General features: G+C 39.3%; 1 protein-coding gene and 2 non-coding genes across 3 annotated transcripts; 2 read left to right on the top strand and 1 right to left on the bottom strand.

Annotated features, from left to right (window-relative positions):
- The first annotated feature begins 2,304 nt into the window (after window positions 1-2,304).
- On the top strand, window positions 2,305-21,377 carry vac14 (vac14 homolog (S. cerevisiae)). Its single transcript, XM_036568227.1, has 19 exons — window positions 2,305-2,408; window positions 4,798-4,948; window positions 6,438-6,605; window positions 6,809-6,871; window positions 7,437-7,544; window positions 8,592-8,701; window positions 8,824-8,945; window positions 9,184-9,321; window positions 9,595-9,738; window positions 12,147-12,210; window positions 12,533-12,677; window positions 12,777-12,842; window positions 14,459-14,606; window positions 15,003-15,135; window positions 16,575-16,749; window positions 17,235-17,353; window positions 17,529-17,608; window positions 18,689-18,839; window positions 20,383-21,377. Exons 1-19 carry the CDS (start codon window positions 2,305-2,307, stop codon window positions 20,540-20,542), a joined length of 2,349 nt encoding a protein of 782 aa, XP_036424120.1. The 3' UTR covers window positions 20,543-21,377.
- Window positions 10,404-10,474, bottom strand: trnag-gcc. Its single transcript has one exon. It is a non-coding gene; the product is annotated as a tRNA-Gly (tRNA).
- trnag-gcc lies at window positions 11,219-11,289 on the top strand. The gene has a single exon. It is a non-coding gene; the product is annotated as a tRNA-Gly (tRNA).
- Window positions 21,378-21,757: the final 380 nt, after the last annotated feature.

Consider the following 21,757-nt stretch of genomic DNA (forward strand, 5'->3'; position numbering starts at 1 on the left):
TGCATAAACTTGTCTCTTCCTTAGCAGCATCACTACAATATTATTCTATGACTGTCTGGACAACCTGTCTGAAAATGCATTCTTCCACAACATGCACACTGATTTGCTTTTACTTTGGACAAAATGCCTTACACTAAATCTTGCCAGGGATGAAGCATCTACCCTTTACCATTGACTTGTCAGTCAATAATCAGTTTAGTAATAATATATAATAATATAATAAACAATAAAGCTAAATTATTTTGACTTTTATGTAATTAAAGTCACATTTTGTGTCAAGGAACAATTGAGGTGGTAGCATTGTGAATATGTCTAGATCTCCTGTTATTCAAAACATAATGGTAACATTATATCAGAGAATTTGTAGAGAGGAGAATTACCACTCTGCAATGTCTTCCACGTTTGTCAAACACTAGAGGGCGCTCCCGAGTGAGTCCAAAATGAATCGGTTAATACGGAGCATTTCAGCAAGTTAATAGTTTGTAAATGCTTAAACAATTTTATATAGAAGAATACATTCATCCCCGAACACAGAACAGCATAAAACATTTTAACACTACTGTTATATTTTTGAGCGCTTTTGAACAGTTATAGGACTTTATAACTGGAGTTGAAACACTTCATTCAGCCAATGAGCTGCTCTGCTTGACAACCAATCAGCATGCAGCAGCAGTAAAGATAACCAATCAGCACTCAGTAGCAGTAATGCTAGCGTCCTGCTGCTCAAAACCTGTTTGCTGTAGAAAAAAGGAAGCATATAGGTAAGTTGTCTTTGCTTTTTTAGTGAAATACATTTTTCTATTTTATAAAATTAAAGGAAAGTCCTTGACAAATATTGAGAAACTATTTAGCTCTATTTTTAGCCGTTTGGCTCTATTCATCCCCATTCATTGAGGACTCGCTTGTGGGCGCCCTCTGGCGTTTTGCAGTCATGTTTTTGACATAATGGGAAAAGTGGCCATGCTCCTTTAGAGGGGAAAAATTCTGTATAATTCAGTCACTGAGATATAACCAGTCATTCAGAGTAGTAGTAGAGAAACATGCACACTGTAATTTCTTTACAATTGTGATGATAGGAACCGGGGGTCGTGTCGTCTACAACGCAAAAAATTGCCATTTTATTTACTGTCCAAAACTACCAGAGAATCTAAATGTGTCTTTTGATTTTTTATATGATGTTAATCATGGTAAAATAGTGTGAAATATGGAAAATAATTGACTATTTTACATTACATTAATGTTTTTTTTAAAAATATATGTCTGACGTCAAATCATTAGCTCAAAACATTAGCAAAACTATATAATGTAGTAACTTTCTTTTAGAGCTTTTAGACGCATTAAACACTTAAGACATCTGGTTCCCACCACTGTGAACCATTCTGACTTGGTAAGTTCCTCTAGAACGCATTTCCAATCAAATCGCCCTAAATGACACTGCTTACATCTTCATCATTTAATCGTGCACACATTTTGAAAAAATTGGTGGAATTCCCCTTAAACCGGCTCTGGTTGTATTACGAAACGACTCTTGGAATCGACTCCATCGATTCCCATCTCTTGGACTCGGACTGGACTTTATGGTGTTGAACAGTCCTGAAAACCCCTCCTGTATGAAATATACCGCAGTAATGCTCCTAACATACTTGTGCACATCTGACCTGAAGGCTTTTCAGCCAATCAAAACAAATCCTTTGATCGGGGATCGACTAATCTGGCCTGGGCGCTTGTCAGCAGTCATGTGAGCCGGGAGACATGGCTGCTCAGCTCACCAGTTCACACTGAGAGGCTGTGGGGATTGTTATTGTAGGCGGTTTTTCGTCTTCCGTTTTGTTCAGCTCTCATGGTTTTTCGTACTTTTTAACTGCGGGTTTCGGGCCTGTTGTCGCTTCAGTAAGTCGCTGAATGAGGAAGAGAAAGAGGGACTGCATCACCTGTAACTCACTCTCTTCATCCTCCTCCTCCTGCTGCTGCTGCCTGATCAGCTGTGCTTCAGTAACAGCAGCAAAATAGAACTGAATATAATTATGCATTTGATCTGAGTCAAAGGAGTCGAGGTTTAAACACGGTTTATTCGTGTGCGTTATAAAACAGGCTTAACTAACTCCCGCCTGTGGACTCGGTGGAGTGAATGGCAGAGCTGGATTTGTATGAAGTCTTATTTTTATGAAGCTTAAGGCTGCTAATTCTTTTTAAAGCCACTTTGTTTTCTCCGAAACTGGAATCGAACCAGGCTGAGTCCGGTTCTTTTACTTGCTCCGTTCCCCGTTGACTGTAACGTTAGCTGTTGTTGGATTCGTTTGAAAAATGAATACCGAGAAGGATTTCTCCCCTTTGACCCCCAACATTGTGAGAGCTCTCAACGACAAGCTGTACGAGAAGAGGAAAGTGGCAGCACTAGAGATCGAGAAGTGAGTCCAAAACAACCGTTTATTTCTGTAGGAAACCTCTAACGTTGTCCTGTATTCACTGGATTGGATATTAAAGGCTCGGTGGATCTGAAAACAAAAATTAATCATCACTTGACAGGCCACGTGATCCTATTAGTTGTTCAGTCTTGTGATCAGACGTGGATGTCCTGGCTAATCATCTAAAATTAAAAGTCCCTTTCTAGTGATGTTTATTACTCCTAAGAGAGGAAGGCAGAGTGAAAATGTACTCAGTTCCCTGAGTGGAACTACTTAGTAAAGCCAGCACCTGTTAGCTAAAGTTAAAGGGGAATTCCACCTATTTTTCAAATATTCTGCTTAGGTCAGTCATAGAGACATAAACAAAGTCATTTAGAGTGGGTTGATGTGAAATGGTTCTTTGTAGAGAACTTAGAGACTCTGGTTTCTCTGTGGTGGTGATGGGAACCAGGGGTCACAATGTCTATAACACACATATAGCTATTTTATTTACTATCCAAAACCACCAGTGAACCACGTCTTCTGAGTTTATATATGTAAGACTGATAATGTTAATATAGTAGTAAACCAGACCATATATGTTTTCTTTGTTTTGTTATACCTTAAATATCTTAAAACTATTGTAAACAATGTTTTGGGTGTTGGGGTTTAATCTTCTGTGATGTAGCTTTCAGAGGCTTTAAACGCTTCAGACATCTGGTCCCTATCATCATCACCACCAGTGTGAATGATTCTGACTCATTTCATTCATCTAGAATGAAGCATTTAACATCACACCAGTCTGAATGACTATGTTTGCATCTGAATGGTTTAATTATGGTGAAATTTTGACAAATGGGTGGAATTCCCCTTTAAGGTGAAGCTCCTAAGTTTTGTTCTTCTCTTTTTTAGGATCTTTTCAGTCTAAAATAATATGATAAAGCTGCAAAGCAGTCAGAGAGCTAAAATTAAACAAGTAATTTGGGTGAAAGAAGAATGTGTAGAATATTCTGTTTACAAATATACTTAACTACGAATAGAAGTATCACCATTAGTACCCAGAAAAAAACAAATCCACCAAAACTTAACTGAGCAAATTGAACTGCGAGCGTTAAATATTACATATACATTATGACACACTCATTGGCCACTTTATTGGATATGTCTATCTTGTATCTGCACTCACTGTCCTCACGAATTTTATCAGGCCCACTTACTATATATGTGCATTAGTAGTTCTGCTATTACAGGTTTTAGTCCATCTGTTTCTCTGCATAATTTGTTAGACTTTCTTTACCTCATTCTACCCCCTCAGGACCACCACAGAGCAGATATTATTTGGGTGGTGCCTCATTCTCAGCACTGCAGTGACACTGACGTGGTGATGGCTTGTTCGTGTGTGTTGCGCTGGTACGAGCAGATCAGACACAGCAGTGCAGCTGGAGTTTTTAAACAGTGTCCACTCACTGTCCACTTTATTAGACACTCCTGCCTTGTTGGTCTACCATGTAGATGTAAAGTATGAGATGATAGCTCATCTGTTGCTGCTCAGTTGTGTTAGTCATTTTTAGTCCTTCATCAGTGGTCATTTTCTGGCAAAAGGACTCTGTTGGCTGGCGGACTGTTCTCAGTCCAGTGCAGTGACACTAACATTATGTTAAAGCAAATTACGCAAAGAAACATATGGACTGAAATCTGTAATTGTAGAACTGCAAAGTACACTATGGTAAATGGAGCTGATCAAATGGACATTGGGCCTCTTTCACCAACTGTTCCGAAGAAGAAATTACTTAAAATTTTGACAGTCACCAATATTTTCTTAGTTGGGATTTGTTCTCAGGTAAGAACAGGATCTACACACTCCCTGAAAGGTGTGAAAGATTATGCGGTTTAAGAACACGTCATGAATCTGACGTGGATTTTTTCTTAGGACCTTTCTCAATATAAAATTTAAGAAAAAACTTAAAGATATTGGTGAATGAAGCCCAGTGAGTGTACATACAATGAGGTGTACTTAATGAAGTGGCCACAGAGTATATCTGAAAATAAAAGCCACCTTAAGTAGAAATTTCTCCAAGTTGAGGAAAAAATACTATTATTTATGAATGCTGTGTATGAAATGTTATGGAGTTTTATGCAGTGCTGAGAAATGAAAGTGCTTAGGGCTTTTTCCACCACCCAGTGTCATAGTATGTTCACCCATTAGAGTGGTATTGCTTCTCAGTTCCTGAGCACCACCATGTGACTACCAGGAGGCCAGTGTGTGAAGGAAATGTGACAGTTTTAAGCAAAGGAACTACCCGTAATATTTTTAGAAGCAGTGATGGTCATACTCTTGTCTTAGTCATTTGCTGTGTGCATATCCCTCTGATCTTTTTTGCCATGGATTTCACATATTGATTTGTCTCTGCAGACTTGTGAGGGAGTTTGTGGCTCAGAACAATTCGACTCAGATCCGGCATGTCATCCAGATCCTGGCGTCAGAGTTTGCGCTGTCGCAGCACCCCCACAGTCGCAAAGGAGGCCTCATCGGCCTGGCTGCCTGCTCCATCGCCCTGGGCAAAGTACTGACATTTGTTTGAATATGTTTAGCAACAATGATTTAAAATCAGTTCCTGAAATTCTGTAGAAAGAGATTCCACAAGTTACACATTCAGGAGATTAATGTTTATCATATGTTCATTGTTTTGTTTTTATGCATTTATTATGTCACGTCTATGAATTTGTAAACCTTTGTCTGTAAGAAACCTACTCTTGCTATTATTGCTGTAGAATATTACAAGACATCCATAAAACAAGATGTACATAAAACCAGAGTTTTAAAAAGCTCAATTTAGCCAGAGTACAGCATGTTTCAGAGAGTTTGTTGAATATTATCCCTGTTATTGTTAAGAGTTTTTCAGAAATCAGACTTTGTCAGTAATCAACACATTTACATGCACTTGAGGAATCAGAAAATGGGGAAGCTCCAGGTCTACATGAGTCAGGCAGTAATCAAATTTCTACTTTGCCACCGGCCAATAAACTCACTGAAGAAGACATGACGTAAACGTGACATAAGACTCAAACTTCATGCTTTATTAATAAACACTTTACCTGAAAATATGAGCTTACATCATCTAGACGATGAAAAATATTTAAATCCTTCATTTCGTCGAGATTGTATTTGGTTTCAGAGTCACTCCAAAGGTGTTTTGCGGCAATGCTGCTTGCTTATTTCCTGTACCACGTTTTTGCACATGTGCAGACTCAAAAATCCGAAAGAAATCAAAGTAAGAGTTTGCACTGAGGAATCTGATTACTGAGCTAAAATCCTGCTCTCTTTATCTGATTTCTTAATAGGATTTCTAGACCTTACTCTGATCTAAGAAATCGGAGTATGCTGTTTACATGACCATTCAAACTGCGGAAATCCGATTATGATTGGATTATTGAATGCATGTAAACACACTGAGTGTATCACTTTGGTGCGGACCAAGAGAACCAAACTACAAATGTAAACGTACATTGACTCTTAAAGTCAAGATGAATGGAAATCATAATGCATTTTCCCATTTAATCCATACTGTAACATATTTCTGAGCGAGTGTTTTCTCTCAATGGTAGCTGGGGGTAGAAGTGAAACACATTGATTAAAATTTAAAATTAAGATTTGATTGTTTAAAATTTTGATGGAAGGTTACAGGAAAACAATTTGGTCTTTCAAATTGTATGATATGATGAATCTCGCTTAATGTGACCAAGGACATGAGCTAACAAGGTAAAAAGGCTCAATTTTAGATTCTCGGCTGATGGTAATTACTCAACATTTAACAGGATACTCCAGTGTCAGTCAAATCCCTGTCTGCTGCAGTGTAGCATACGGTTGACTATTATGGACAATAATTTACCTGTTATCTTGGGTTGATCAACAGGACTGTGGTGTGTAATGAATAATTGTTTAACATTTAAACCAAATAGTTGTGTAACCCTTGCATGCATTGATGTATTTGAGTGGTAGAACTGAATTATGTTCTGCTGCTGGTGTCTCACGTGTGCCCCTGTGTCCTGCAGGATTCTGGGTTGTACCTGAAGGAGCTGATCGAGCCAGTGCTCACATGTTTTAACGACTCTGACAGCCGTCTGCGATATTACGCCTGCGAAGCTCTCTACAACATTGTGAAGGTGGCCAGAGGAGCTGTGCTCCCCCACTTCAACGTTCTGTTTGATGGCCTTAGCAAGGTGTGTGTGGCTGTAATGACGTTGACCTATAGGTTAGCCCAGAACTGACGGTAAACGATACAGAGAGACTTGAATTAAGTCTTGCTTTTTTTGATCCATGTTAGACAATCATTTTGAGATGTTTCCTCTGTTAGTACAATAACAGAATATCTGTTGTCTCAACATATGTTTCTAAAAAAGAGATTTTTTTACTTACTTCCCAGCTTGCAGCAGACCCTGATCCCAACGTGAAGAGTGGCTCTGAGCTTCTTGATCGCCTTCTGAAGGTAATCTGAAGGAGAATGCAGCTCTATTTAGCTTTAAATGCATGGGAATTCTGGCTTGTGTTATATATCCCATAATGAAATAAAAGATTCATCTTTCTTCAGCTATAATCAAGCATGTTTTATATGATTTATTTAAAAAAAAATTTGATTAATTAAATATACAGAACAGAAAATGGTCTGGGCTTAAACAAGCCCCCTGTATTATTCCCAGTAAGCCCAGTATTTAATAAAATATGATTAATTTTAGTAATAAGTGTATTAGCAGTGTATCAGTAGTGTATTAGTGATTAAAAAAAAACTTAAAGGATGAGTGGAATGTCCTGTTCATTTTATATTGGTACAGTACATGTGCTAGTATGTTCAATGCTTTATTTCATTTTGCAGCTGCAGTTTTCAATGATTATTTTCTTGTACATATTGTATGTATAACCACCAATTAAGTTCCACTGTTTAAAAAATTGCATTCAGCACATAGTTTGTTCACCCCAACATGTACTGTTTTATCATTAGTGATGTCACATGATTGTCATAACTTCCCTTTATGGATTCCTCCCTGTCTCTGCAGGACATTGTAACAGAGAGTAACAAGTTTGACCTGGTGGCTTTTGTTCCTCTTTTACGAGAGAGGATCTACTCCAACAATCAGTACGCCCGTCAGTTCATCATATCTTGGGTGAGTGGAGCAGCTCTTCTACTGAGAACATGTGCTCATCAATGATTCTGCATTCTCTCTGCCGTAGCCCTGTAGTTGCCATGTGACAAGGTGGCTGATACAGTTTGGTATTATTTTGATATGCTGGAAAAATTACTCTCTTGCTCTCTAGAATTCCCACATAGATTACTCATAATTTTACACTGATCAGGCATAACATTATGACCCCCTCCTTGTTTCTACGCTCATTATCCATTTTATCAGCTCCACTTACTGTATAGGTGCACTTTGTAGTTCTACAGTTACAGACTGTAGTCCTTCTGTTTCTCCGCATACTGTTCTTCAGTATGCGGAGACCCCCATGGACCCTCAAAGAGCAGGTGCTATTTGGGTGGTGGATCATTCTCAGCACTGCAGTAACACTGACTTGGTGGTGGTGGTGTGTTAGTGTGTGTTGTGCTGGTACAAGTGGATCAGACACAGCAGTGCTGCTGGAGGTTTTAAACACCTCAGTGCCACTGCTGGACTGAGAATAGTCCACCAACCAAAAATATCCAGCCAACAGCGTCCTGTGACCTCTGATGAAGGACTAGAGGATGACCAACACAAACTGTGCAGCAGCAGATGAGCTATCATCTCTGACTTTACATCTACAAGGTGGACTGTGGAGTGTCTACTAGAGTGGACAGTGAGTGGACACAGTGTTAAAAAACTCCAGCAGCACTGCTGTGTCTGATCCACTCACACCAGCGCAACACACACTAACACACCACCACCACATCAGTGTTACTGCAGTGCTGAGAATGATCCACCACCCAAATAGTACCTGCTCTGTGAGGGTCCATGGGGTTCGGACCACTGAAGAACAGGGTAAAAGGGGGCTAACAAAGTATGCAGAGAAACAGATGGACTGCAGTCTGTAATTGTAGAACTACAAAGTGCACCTATATAGTAAGTGGAGCTGATAAAATGGACAGTGAGCGTAGAAACAAGGATGTTATGCCTGATCAGTGTATTTACTTATTTATATTTTATTTTTAATGTCTTTCTACCTTTTTTCTGCTTCAGATCTTGGTGTTGGAGTCAGTCCCGGACATCAACCTCTTGGAATATCTGCCTGAAATTCTGGATGGCCTCTTCCAGATATTGGGAGACAGCAGCAAGGAGATCAGGCGGATGTAAAAACTGCTTTTTTTCCTTCAGATGTTTCTTGGATGGTTCTGATCACATTTCTCACTTTATCTTACATCTTGTTGTTGGGAAATGTTTTAACAGGAAGGTGATCTCTTCTATTGTTTAGGTGTGAGGTGGTCTTGGGAGAATTTCTAAAGGAAATAAAGAAAACTCCTTCCAGTGTCAAGTTTGCTGATATGGCAAACATCCTTGTTATCCACTGCCAGGTGTCTGATGAGTCCAAACTCAGTAAGGAAATATTCAGTTGTCAAAGTCATAACAGACACAAGATGCTAAGACTGCATTTGACTGGATTTAAAAAGTCTGTAGATCATGCAGTTTATTTTAATGCCTAGGCTATTACAGTGCATGGTTTACCTTTCCAAGACTTTACAAATAGCAGGAAAATGAGACATAACAAGCCTAGAAAGTTAAAAAAAATGTCTTAAAAAGGTACACTGATCTTTCGTCCTCCCTCTCTCATCAGCTAATGACCTGATCCAACTGACCGCTATGACATGGATGAGGGAGTTTATCCAGCTAGCAGGCCGAGTGGTCCTGCCTTACTCCTCTGGCATACTGACGGCTGTGCTGCCTTGCTTGTCCTACGATGACCGCAAGAAGAGTATCCATAACAAAATCTAGAAGAGATTATACTTCTGAACTTATTTTTATGCTATGCACAGAGTTTATACCCTTTCAGGCTTGTGCACAACTTAAACACGTCTATTGCAGCAAGTTTGTGCAACACAGTTCAAACCAGCTGAACATATTATTGTGCTCAGTTTTAGGTCTGAGTTTCCAAAACACAGATGAAACCCAGATAATACTAAAATAATTCAAGGTGAGGCCACTGAACAGATCACTTGATGCTAAACCCTTAACCCACAGTACACAGGCACCAAAGAAGCTGCTAGCGCCTGCAACCACAGCCTAATGAAGCTTGTGACACCTGAGGATGACGAAGATGAAGAAGAGTCACAGTCCACAACCTCACCTCAGAGCAAAGACGCGTCAAGTAAGAAAGAGGGGGATCTTAATGGTGAGTTATGTCTGACCTTTTTACTAAGTAAATTATTTTACTAAGTAAAAATAAACTACATAAATAAGAGTCGTCTTTTTCAGCTCCTTTTTGGCTTTACGTGATCAGCAGATTTAGACTAATGTGGGACCACTGGTGTGCATGTAGAGGTAGTTACTGTGTATTGATGGATCGTTGTACACTGATTAATCTAAAAAAAGGTCAATTGTATAAATCATTTTAGGGCATTAATCTATAATTAGCTCATTATAGGCTTGTCAGAATAGCTTATTGGGTTATTTGGTGCCAGGTGGTTTCAGACTTTGTTGACTAATCTCTGACAATGGATAAGTGTAGTATCTCTAAATCCACATCCCATCATCATGTAATTGGATTATGAATATTTAGACTGTAAGAATCAGAATGACTTTTTTTTCATCTGTGCATATTATATACATGGAGTTGCTTTTGGTATGTATGATGCTGCTTATCACAAAACAGTACAAAGATGTGCAGAAACGAGCTCGTGATTTGGTTATCATGGTTTTAGTCTGTTTGTTTTTGCGTGATGTGTGGCTTTCTAAATTGTGAATTGAAGGAATGGAAATTTGGCAAAAATAATGCATTACGGTTTATTTGTGGATGTGTACCACAATCAGAAAGGAAAAGTTGAGAAAAAGGAAGCATGCATTGGCCGGGAATCGAACCCGGGCCTCCCGCGTGGCAGGCGAGAATTCTACCACTGAACCACCAATGCTTTGCTGAAAGAAAAGAGAGTGCCCTCTGGCTTAAACAAGGGGGTGACGCAACGTGGGCTCAGGAAGACTGACACGACATTACTGTTTTTTTAATTCATAACACCTAACCTAGCTATTTTGAAACCCTTGTAATGGGCCAATATAGGTACTGACCCAAAATTCCAAACTACAAAGCTTCAAAATGAGCTATTTTAAATAAAGTAGGCAACCGTGCTGAAACTAACGTTAGTAAGCTAACCCTACCTCACAGGAAGAATGTTCTGTCTGAATCGGCTCAATACTAGCACTTGCAATGGTATTGGTGCCATTTCAGATTTGGGAGCTAACCTATATAGGTTAGCTAGCTAGTTAGCTAGTAGGCTCCTGCCCAGTCTTTATTGTATAAAGGGGGCTTGTTTAAAGGATTTATCGCCTTTATTGACCCCCCTTTCTTTCTGTTGTTTTAGGGGGGGCAGCGGTGTCTTATGTGCTTACTTTAACCGTTCTTTACACATTTCAGTAGCTTTTTGCACACGAGACGACTCATTCACATTCTGTATGAGGGGCTAGCACAGCGCGCGCGTGTGTATCTCTTCCCACACGTCACGCGCAGAGCAGAGTTCTTCCCCCGACACTGGTAATCCAGTGGGCTGGTCCTGCAGTCGACCCCCTCTTCATTTCATAGGGCGTTGTGTTTTATTAGGGAAGAGGCCGCGTGTCGGGTTCGTTTCTTCAGCGGCATGGAAAAAGGATCTTTCAGCAAAGCATTGGTGGTTCAGTGGTAGAATTCTCGCCTGCCACGCGGGAGGCCCGGGTTCGATTCCCGGCCAATGCAAGCTTCGTTTTTTTTCCACAGTATAACCATTAATCTACAGTTTAAGTACCAACTTTTATTTAGACGGTAAGACATTTAGAGAGAAACGACACCAACATGATTTATTGGTGTTGAACAGAGAAAAGCAGACAGTAAGCACTGATAGTTTTATATTAAAATGTCTCTCACAGACCCTGATCTTATTGACACCATACCATCCTCCAGTTATACAGCAATAGAGATTATGATGAGGGTTAGTTTAATTGTAAATTTAGGACAAAGAAACGTCAATTCTTGAGTAAGAGAATATTAATAGCTACAAATGATGTGACATCTGGTGCGTTGATTTTTGTTTAAATGTAGGTGTCCAGTGTTTTTCTCACCATCTGAAACATGTTCAGCATAATAAATTGAACCGTATATGTGGAAATAAAGGAGCACAGCCATGTAGATTAGGATTTTACCTTAACCCAGTAGTTGGTAAACGTCAAGCATGCCTCGTTTGGAAATCAGTAACTTTAAACAAAGGTGAGGAGTCTATTTTATTGAGTTGATTGAATGAACTGGACATTCCTGGGAAAACACAAGCTCAGTTTCATCCTATAATGTCCATCCATTGTTAAGAAATATTTTAGAGATGCACTGGTGTGAGAATTCTGGGCTAATGCTAACAGCTGATATTTTTGTGTACGTCTGCTGATGACCGTGCGTAAACATTTATAAAACGTAGTATAATATTATAAATATTATATTATGCCTCCTCAGATTCTCCTCAGCATTTGTATAGACAATCATATCTGCATATGCACAGATATTTACATCTCTTTAAGCTCCTCTCACATTGGCTGGCTTTCTTTCTTTCTTTCTTTCTTTCTCAGATTCTCTGAATGCCTCTCAGGAGTCAGTGGGCTTAAGCAACATTTCTTTCTTCACACCAACAAGGTATGACCTAGTCTTAAGTGTATGGTTGTGGGGACGCCTGAAGGGGCTTTGGAATTAGGACAAATTCACATATTATTAAAGTAAATGATGTATGTACATTTTCTGTAAAGTATGATTTTTAGACAACTATTTTAATATTTTATATACATGCAGGGTGGTTCATAAATGAACTATTGAGTACTATAAAACTCATGACACTATTCAAATGTTTAATGTATTTAGAATGAACAATTGAATGCAAATTTGTGAAACTTGGATGAGGACCATCTCACGGCTTCATTCACTGCTGTCTGGACATTCATGGTTTGTGCTATTTCTTTAGCAATGACAAGACTCAGGTAACCCTGGACCTGGACGGCATTGTGCAGGTTCTGGACAGACATTTACACGACTCCTCGACTGGAATGATGACACGCATTGCTGTGCTGAAGTGGCTCTACCATCTCTACATCAAGACACCTCGCAAGGTAAGTTAACAATGTGGGAATCGTAGACTCTTTAAACATGCTTTTATGTGAAACACTGTAGTACATAAAGTGTTTATAACCTGTGTGTTTTGTCTTTAGATGTTCCGGCATACAGACAGTCTGTTTCCCATGTTACTGAAGACCCTTTCTGATGAGTCTGATGAAGTGAGTGCCTCATCTTTTCCAACAGATTCCAAAAGTATCTTTGTGTTAAGCTACATTCACATTACAAGCCTCGTTGGTCAGTACTCATTTTTTAACTTGGTTCACATTTGTGTAGGTAAGTGACTCAAATCTGTCATTAATGTGAACAAACTTGTGTCGTGAAATGACCCACATGCACACATCTTACTCAGTAACATCAAATTAGATCTGATCAGCGCTCAGCAAGTTATTATTAGAGCAAGACGAAGGCGAAAAAGGGTCAGATGCTTTGTCTTTGCACCATTTACTGGCTCTAACTTCAGGTTAGACGTTAACGCTGAAAGATTGCACATACACAGTGGAAAAAAAATCAGGAATTCTAATCTGTGTGGTCTCATTAAAGGAGAACACAGTTTTTTTTTCAATGCTGCATTTATGTGAAATGATCCATTCTAGAGAAGATTAGTCAGAATTGTTTAATGGTGGTGAAGGGAACCAGAAGTCAGAAGCGTTTAATATCTTTAAAAGCTACCTTTAGAAAAAGTTATTGGTAGAAATGGTTCCAATTATCTCAAAATTGGTGGAATTCCCCTTTAAGGTCGCATGGCCACAAATCGGATGTGTCTGATCTAGAACCACATATGAAAGGCCTCATTCGCATTACCAGGTTGAATTGGCACAAATCCGTTTTTTGCCCTAATATGACTCAGATCTGATGTTTTAGAGCTGTGTGAACGCACAAATCTGATCTTTTCAAATCTGACCTGAGTCACTTTCATATGTGGTCCTAGATTGGATATGTAACCGTTTCGTGGCCATGTGAGCTTAATGTGAACGCTCGTGCTTTTTTTCCACTGCACGTGTGCCATCATTCAGCGTTACCACGACGTTAAAGCCTGTAAACAGGACACCAGTTCATTGACGTTAATGACAGACTTGATTCACTTACCTAAACGAGTGTGAACCATCACGTCAGAGAGATTGGATTTGAGAAATAAGGCTTGTAATGTGAACATAGCCAAAGTGGCTCAGATCTGATTTGAAAAGATCAGATTTGAATGTCCATACAGCTCTGAAAACATCTGATCTGCATCACATTAAGGCAAAAATCTGATTTGTGCCACTTCAGTCTGGTAATGTGAACGTAGCCTTAATTTCATAAAGAAAGTGTTCAAGTGATATGTGAGCGCTAATTAGACTATGATAAGTTTAGCATGTCTCTCTTAATGGTGCGGTCACTCATGGTTTGTTGTTGTTAAGCCTAATTGTGACCGCTTCTTAAGAGGCAAGTGAAAAAATCCAATACACAGTAGTGTGCAAAAGTTTGGGCACACCTGGTCAAATTACATGTTTTGTTGAAGTGAAAATAAGTTAAATTAGTCTACAGGGTACACACTTCTGTACAAACATGACATCTGGCCGGGACAATAGTCATGGCACAGATTTCATGTTAATTTTTCCAGAAAACTTAGCAAACAAGTAGAAACTGTGCCCAAAATTTTGCAGAAAGTGCCCTGTTTTTTTTCACTGTTGAGGATGGATTAACTTATTTTTTTAAATCAGTAAAATGTGGGGTGTTCAAACTTTTGCATATGACTGTACAAGCCAGTAGACCAATGCATGTGAATCACTGGCAGGTCATCCTGAAAGACTTGGAGGTTCTAGCGGAGATTGCATCATCCCCTGCGGGACAAACGGAGTCCTCTGGGTCATGTGACAGTGCAGATAAAACAGAGCTTCACGTTCCAGATGGAAGTAAAGTTGGCCAGCAGCAGCTGGGGGTTGGTGAGTGATCAAGTCGGCTAATTATTTCAGTTTGAACTTCAGACTCTGGCCCTGTATCAGTTGTGTGATGACACAAAGAGAGTCTCAAAACCTAATTCCTTTGTGTGATTAAGCGAACCACACTAAAGATAAACTAAAGATAAAGTAAGTCATTAGAAAGACTTAATGACTGGCAAAAAATACAAATAAATGGATGTCTGTGAGGTTCCTTATCTTACTGTAGGAGAATCTCAGATTTGCATTATGTTCACTCAAGTTGCTAAGCAGTCATTGCTGTCATTAATTTCTTTCAGCACAATTACAAAACTCTGGCACTATGACACTCCCCAGATATCAGTGGCATACAAATATGAGTGTTTGTCATGTACTCATTGAATCATTGTCCCACTGCTGCAGGTTCCAAAGGAGCAGACTCCTCTCCCTCCACCCCTAGTATGAACTCTTACTTCTACAAGTTCATGATCAACCTCCTCAAGCGCTTCAGTCTGGAGAGGAAGCTTCTGGAAACGAGGGGGGCCTTCATCATCAGGTGGGAAACATAAACATGGGCTTTACAGTTATGAGTGCCGTACATCTAAGACTCTTTAAGGCGACAAAGCCTTAGAGGGCCCATATCATGGACAACTGGATTTTCCTTACTTTCTTAAAATAAGAGTTTCTAAATTTACCACTCACATACAGTCCATGTATGGAGACTTGTTTAAGTCTAAGGGATAAACAAGGTTGGAAAATGGCCATGTAAAAATGAATAATGGCTGTTTTTTGGGGCATAAAGCCACATAAATGTTAGAAGTGGAGCTCAGAGAAAAAACTGAAATACAGAAAATGTGGAATGTGGGCCCTTTAAGGTATTTTCACCCGAAGTCTGAATTTCATATACGTGGAAAGACCAAAAAAACTTTCTCTGTCAGTGTGTGGTTAAACAGCTTATGCGTCTGTCTAAAAAAAAAATGGTAACTTCATCACTCGTACTGTTCAGTGGATACAGTCCTCCCACGTTTCGTTTTTGTCTAATAACAAAAGTGAATCAGACTTGATGCAAAGGTCTCATTTAAAAATTAAAACTTTCTGCTTTTTCATCCATAAAAATAGACTTGATTTGAACAGACTTCAGGATGACTTAATGTTAAATGAATACTGAAATATACTCTTTCTGATGAAGTTTTCTCTGTGTGGCAGCACACCAGTGACATGGACTGGCACTGTGGCTCACAGGACAGCTCACTGCTGCGTGTATTAATGAAGTAAAAATAGGACTGGAGTTTCAGATCATGGATTGGAGCATAGAGCACTCAAAGGAAAGAAAAGAAAAACAAGAAATACTGCCTAAAGATTTTTTGGCTGTTATTGATGATTATACAGAGAATAGAGGATCGAGAAGTATTTTTGCTATGTTTTTGCCATCATAACAAACAGAAAAAAGTGCAGTTTTACCGTCAGAGTTCTAGACTTATTACTGTCATTGTGCCATACTACTTAAATGTTATGGCATTATTAACTACATAGCTATGCAAGGAATTACATTTACATCTAACTTACATACTTGCATTCAGCATCAGCAGGTTTCTGTTTGTTTAGATGTTAAAGATAAAAACATAGCAAAAATTTAAAGAGGATTTTAATTTCTGCAAAACAAGACTGAATTCAATACAATCATTTTTCACCAAATGCAAATCACAATAAAATATATGCTTCTGCTCACAAACACAATTTCACAATGTTTACTGAATTTACTATGTTTAGGTCAATAAGAATGACTAATAACTTATATCAAATCACACCATGTTTTTTGGTGTTGCTGGCAAAGACTGTGACTCCCAGAGCCCGCATGGAATTACCGTTGAATAGTCTGTCTAAGCAAACCCTGAGATTTCCAGAAAACATTTGCCCTTGTAGAGGCACTACTGGTGAACCTGGCCTCAGGACACTAAACAGAGGGGCCTTTGTTCTTCTCCATTCCTTCTACAGGCAGCTGTGTCTTCTCCTGCATGCAGAAAACATCTTCCACTCCATGGCAGACATCTTGCTGAAGGAGGAGGACCTGAAGTTTGCATCCACCATGGTGCAGACCCTCAACACCATTCTGCTGACCTCAGCTGAGCTCTTCCAGCTCAGGAACCAACTCAAAGACCTGCGCACGCCTGTGAGAACCACACAGCACTGACACAGGACAAAAAGTCATTAAACATTGGAAATACCAGATGGCTTTTTCTGACAATTAGATGTTATTGGCCACTTATGATACTGATTCAACATTTCTTTTTCTTTAAAAGCTTCTTAGCTTTAAAATAAGCCTTTAATTGAAGCACTTCACTTAAGATGAGCATCTAAAAGTAGGCTATCATGATGCTTAAACTCCTTATCGTTCTACAACCCTGTAGGAAGAACTTACACAGCTACTCTGAGTGAGTGAAGTGCTGATTCAGGATAGATTTTTTTATAGGATTGGATTGGTACCATTTCTACATGTAATACAAGCCATTACAGATGTTTTTCACATTGATTCAACAGTGTGTTTCAATATACTGCAAGGCATATTGCAATTACAATATGAGGAAATGTAATTGCAGTACTAGCAGACACTGTTTTTCCCCATTGGTGCATCTGACCCCTTCCTATGTTATGCAGGAGAGCTGTACTCTCTTCTGCTGCCTCTACCGCTCCTGGTGCCATAATCCAGTGGCCACGGTCTCTCTCTGCTTCCTGACCCAGAACTACCGCCATGCATACGACCTCATTCAGAAGTTGTATCCTTCATTAATGTGTCTTATTTCCTGTGTCTGTCTTTGCTGGTATGAATTGAGTGGAACTAAGAGAATGATCGCTGAACGTTGAATGTCTTGTATGCATGTTTGTTTATTTTTCATTCAAATCTTTGACAAACTACCAGCATCTTTTATACCCTTAACTTAAACTGAACAGTGGTGACCTGGAGGTGACGGTGGACTTCCTTATCGAAGTAGACAAACTCGTGCAACTAATTGAGAGCCCCATTTTCACATGTGAGTTGGTTCCTATTCCTACTACACCACTAACATCCAAAGCAGACAAATGAGATACAGAGTGTGATTTCATGAACTAAAGACCTGTTTACACCAAGTAAGATTTTATCAGACAGTTTTAATGGAGTGAAACCTTCACATCAGGCCCCAGTGCCTGGTTTATTAACACTCTGACAATGATGGAAGAACACAGAAGAAGAAAAAGAAGAGTAGTAGTGCCTCATTTTTCCTGAGTAGCAGCTCAAGGACCTTTTTTCTTTTAAGCAGTCCAGCTAAAAGGTGAGCACATTGAGTACACTCCACTCTACAAAAAAGACTGAGGGAGTTCTTGGCTGTATAGTGAGTTATTCCAAAGGTACTGTCACATGTCTGTGGGGAAACTCATGTCAGCTGTGGTCCATCGTATACATTCTATAGCCTCCACATTTTTGTACTCATTGCTTTTTGTCGAACATTTTGTGCTCTATAGCTGTTCTGCCACTTTACGGATGTATGCTGTAAAAACAAAAGCATTTTCACTGCTAAAGTGCTGTAAAATGAAATGGCCAGTTTGTGATTCTTATAAACCACGTGTTTTAACACTGCTGTTGAAATAGAATATAAATTCATAAAATTAAAGATCACCTTTGTTTCACATTTGCATTTATTTTAATTGTTGTTTTATCATTTTTGGTAAAATACTATGTCAGATCTAGTTGAACTTCTGAAATTAATTAAAGTAAAAGGCAGTTTTTCCAAGAAATTAAATGACGTAATCCATATGTTTCAGATACAATATGAACGATGGCAGCAATATATGTGCATTCATTTTTAAAAACATGACATGCTTTTTGTGGTTTGTAAAAAATCAGACTGGCTTGAATGGAATTGATCCCTGTTCCTGAAATGGGGAACCACTGGAATAGCTCATAACAACACAGGGCAGAAATGGCCTAAATTCACAGCTCATCTTTGGGCAGTTCAAATGAAATTTTTTCATCTCAACTTGCTACTTTAAGCCCAAACTTTTTTTTTTAATAAATAGTAATAGTAATAATAGTAGTTCTTTACACCTCCTCATGCTGTTTTATATCTGCATAGACCTTCGTCTGCAGCTGCTGGACGTAGAGAACAACCCCTATCTGATCAAGGCTCTGTACGGCCTGCTGATGCTGCTGCCACAGAGCCAAGCCTTCCAGCTTCTGTCCCATCGTCTACGCTGCGTGCCCAACCCGGAGCTCATGAGGACAGTGTAAGTCTTCACATCATCCTGCACCCACCACACCCTGCCTAACTTTCACCAAAGCGTAAAGAATATTTGAGGCAGTATGAAAATGAAAAGAGTCAGCAGCTGCAGTGCTAAACTGTAATAATGACAGTAAGTAGTGACATGATAAAAACAATACTGTTTTCATTTAATCATTAAAATACATCTCGAACCTTCCTTATTCTCTTAGTATATTTCAATATTCAAGATAATATTGAATAGAATATTTGAAAATATTTAATAATTGCAGCCCTAATACTTCGGAATATTTAAAAAAACAAACGAGTAAAACTCCTATTTATTCCTATTTAAAATGCACCAACACCAACATCTGATACCACCTGATACCATGTGACGTTAGCCTAGTGTGTACCGCCGTGCTAATCAACTAATGACTCAAGCTGGCAGTGAATAAGGTCTGCCCACAGAGAGAAGTGTTGCTGACACCATGACAACAAAGGTCACTTTAAATATTCTGCCTTGGCATATTTCCAGACATACACTGTGTGATTTTAGCCCATTTTTAAACACAAAAACACAATCACAACCACTTCCCCAATACAGGTGGAGACACATAGGCTAGCAAAACAAAGGCAAAAATTTGACATGTGCTACCAAAGTTTGTATGTGCTTTACTCTATTTGATGGAACAGAATTGAGAGGTATAAACATTAATATATTAATTTTTAAAATTGTCTTTCTAAAATAGGCTGTACAGAGAATATATTGTCCTGCCATGTACATCACTGCCTGGTTTAGTTTCAGTGCACAGTGTGGCACAAGTTGGGACACAAACTGTCCAAAGACAGAGCTGTCTGTAGAAGCTGCGTTTCACATAGCATGTCAGGTGGACTGAGTGTTTTTGTAGTTTCAGCATATAAATCACAGGCTTTGTCCGCACACAAAGGTCATTTCAGATGTACAGTGTGTCACCAAAGAACAAGATTTCAAAAATTGCACAGTGTATAAGGAAATTCCGCTGCAGCTCAACAAGCCAAACAAAAGACTCCAACAAGACATAAAACTCCACAAGTGAGTTCTTCAAATGTTTTAGCCATGGATGTGATTGCTGTTGTCACTGTGAGACTTTTGTTGAGCCAGATGAGGATCAAAACTATGAAACATACTTTACTTAAAGCTGTACAGGAACTCTTTTCTGACATTGAATAAAACCTGTTCTTCTCCACTGCAATGCTGATCGATTTAAAGTAATTAATGTAGCATAGCTAGCTAATGCACATCTTTTAAAATCAGCTAGATTTTAATGATTTAACTGTTAAGGTACATTTCTCTCAATTACACTAAAAATGACTTAATTCTAAGTAGGTTACTCAGTATGGTATTGAGATCCGTACTGGCAAGTGCTAAAAACATTTACTTGTATTCTGTCTGAAAAATGTAGTATGAGTGCATCTCTATTTTGGACCACAATGGAATTGCACAAATGTAAACTTCAAAGTAGCAACATTGCAACCTCCCAGCATCTTCACATGGCATGGTATAATTTAAGATCACTCCGCTTTTCCAGGGAGGTTCCAAAGCCAGCCAGTGCCAAGCGTGCCACTCAGCCGCAGGTAGACTACCAGGAGCTGCTGCAGCACTTTGACAGAGTTCAGAGCAAACACCTGGAGGTGCGGCACCAGCGGGCCAGCCATGCTGAACACCCTGACAGGAAGCTGGTGCTGTGAGGGCCTATAGCACCCTGGCATTTGAGGGGGCAAGGAGGAGAGTCAGACTGAAACCTCATCGGAGCCTCCTGTGGGCTTCTGTTTTCCATTTGGACTGTATGTTCTTACTCAGTTTTTAAGCCATTGATTCTACTGTAAGCATGGTGGACTTTTCTTATTTTTAATGTTAATCAAGTGCTTTATGTTGGGGTGGAGGGTGGTTGTGGGGGGGGTGTTCATGGAGACTCACACAAGACTGACAAGCAACTCCAAAAAAGCAAGTTTAAGGCCAATGGTTGTATCATCTCCAGCCAGTGATCTCAGCGTAGCCACCAACATTTAGCGCTTGTATGGAATATGATGTGCATTCCCATCTTACATGGATAACTGTAAAGTGTTTTCTAGAACAGGAGTCTATATCACAGTGTAAGTAGATATTAAACGCCTGCTCATTGCACTCATTTAACAATGCAGTATGTGTGTAACAGTAACTAGCATTCTGTACATAGGACAGAGTGTATTTATGTGGAATATGATGCTTCTTCTGTTGGACTTGTTACTTTTCATCACCTTAATAGAGCGCACCCACTTCAGAGCAAGATACTACTGCTGGTTTCCAGTTCATGTTCATCCCAATTCCTTTCTTTTTTTTTCTTTTTTTCTTTTACTTGGTGCTTTTTCATGTCATGCTCCGTCCCCCACATGTCTGTGTTTGTGTGCAACACTGCTATGTCTTACTATCTTACTTGGTCACTGTAACATAATCCTGAACCTTGGCCTTATGTGAGCAGACTGAACTCAGTCATCTGTTGTGTTCTGACAAAAAGTATATAATAAAGTGGACCATATATACTCATTTCTCCTTTCACTTTGCCTTTTTGTCAATTGTACACAGCACTGTGGGGTCTGATCCACTTGTACCAGCGCAACACACACTAACACACCACCACGACGTCAGTGTCACTACAGTGCTGAGAATGATCCACCACCCAAATAATAACTGCTCTGTGGTGGTCCTGACCACTGAAGAACAGGGTAAAAGGGGGCTAACAAAGTATGCAGAGAAACAGATGGACTACAGTCTGTAATTGTAGAACTACAAAGTGCACCTATATAGTAAGTGGAGCTGATAAAATGGACAATGAGTGTAGAAACAAGGAGGTGTACTTAATATTATGTATATATACAGTCTGTGGTGTAGAAGTTGCTGAAGTTATTTGGTGGTCGGTGTCAGTG

This window comes from Colossoma macropomum, unplaced genomic scaffold (genome assembly GCF_904425465.1).
Source record: "Colossoma macropomum unplaced genomic scaffold, Colossoma_macropomum, whole genome shotgun sequence".
In the NCBI taxonomy this organism is placed as follows: Eukaryota; Metazoa; Chordata; class Actinopteri; order Characiformes; family Serrasalmidae; genus Colossoma; species Colossoma macropomum.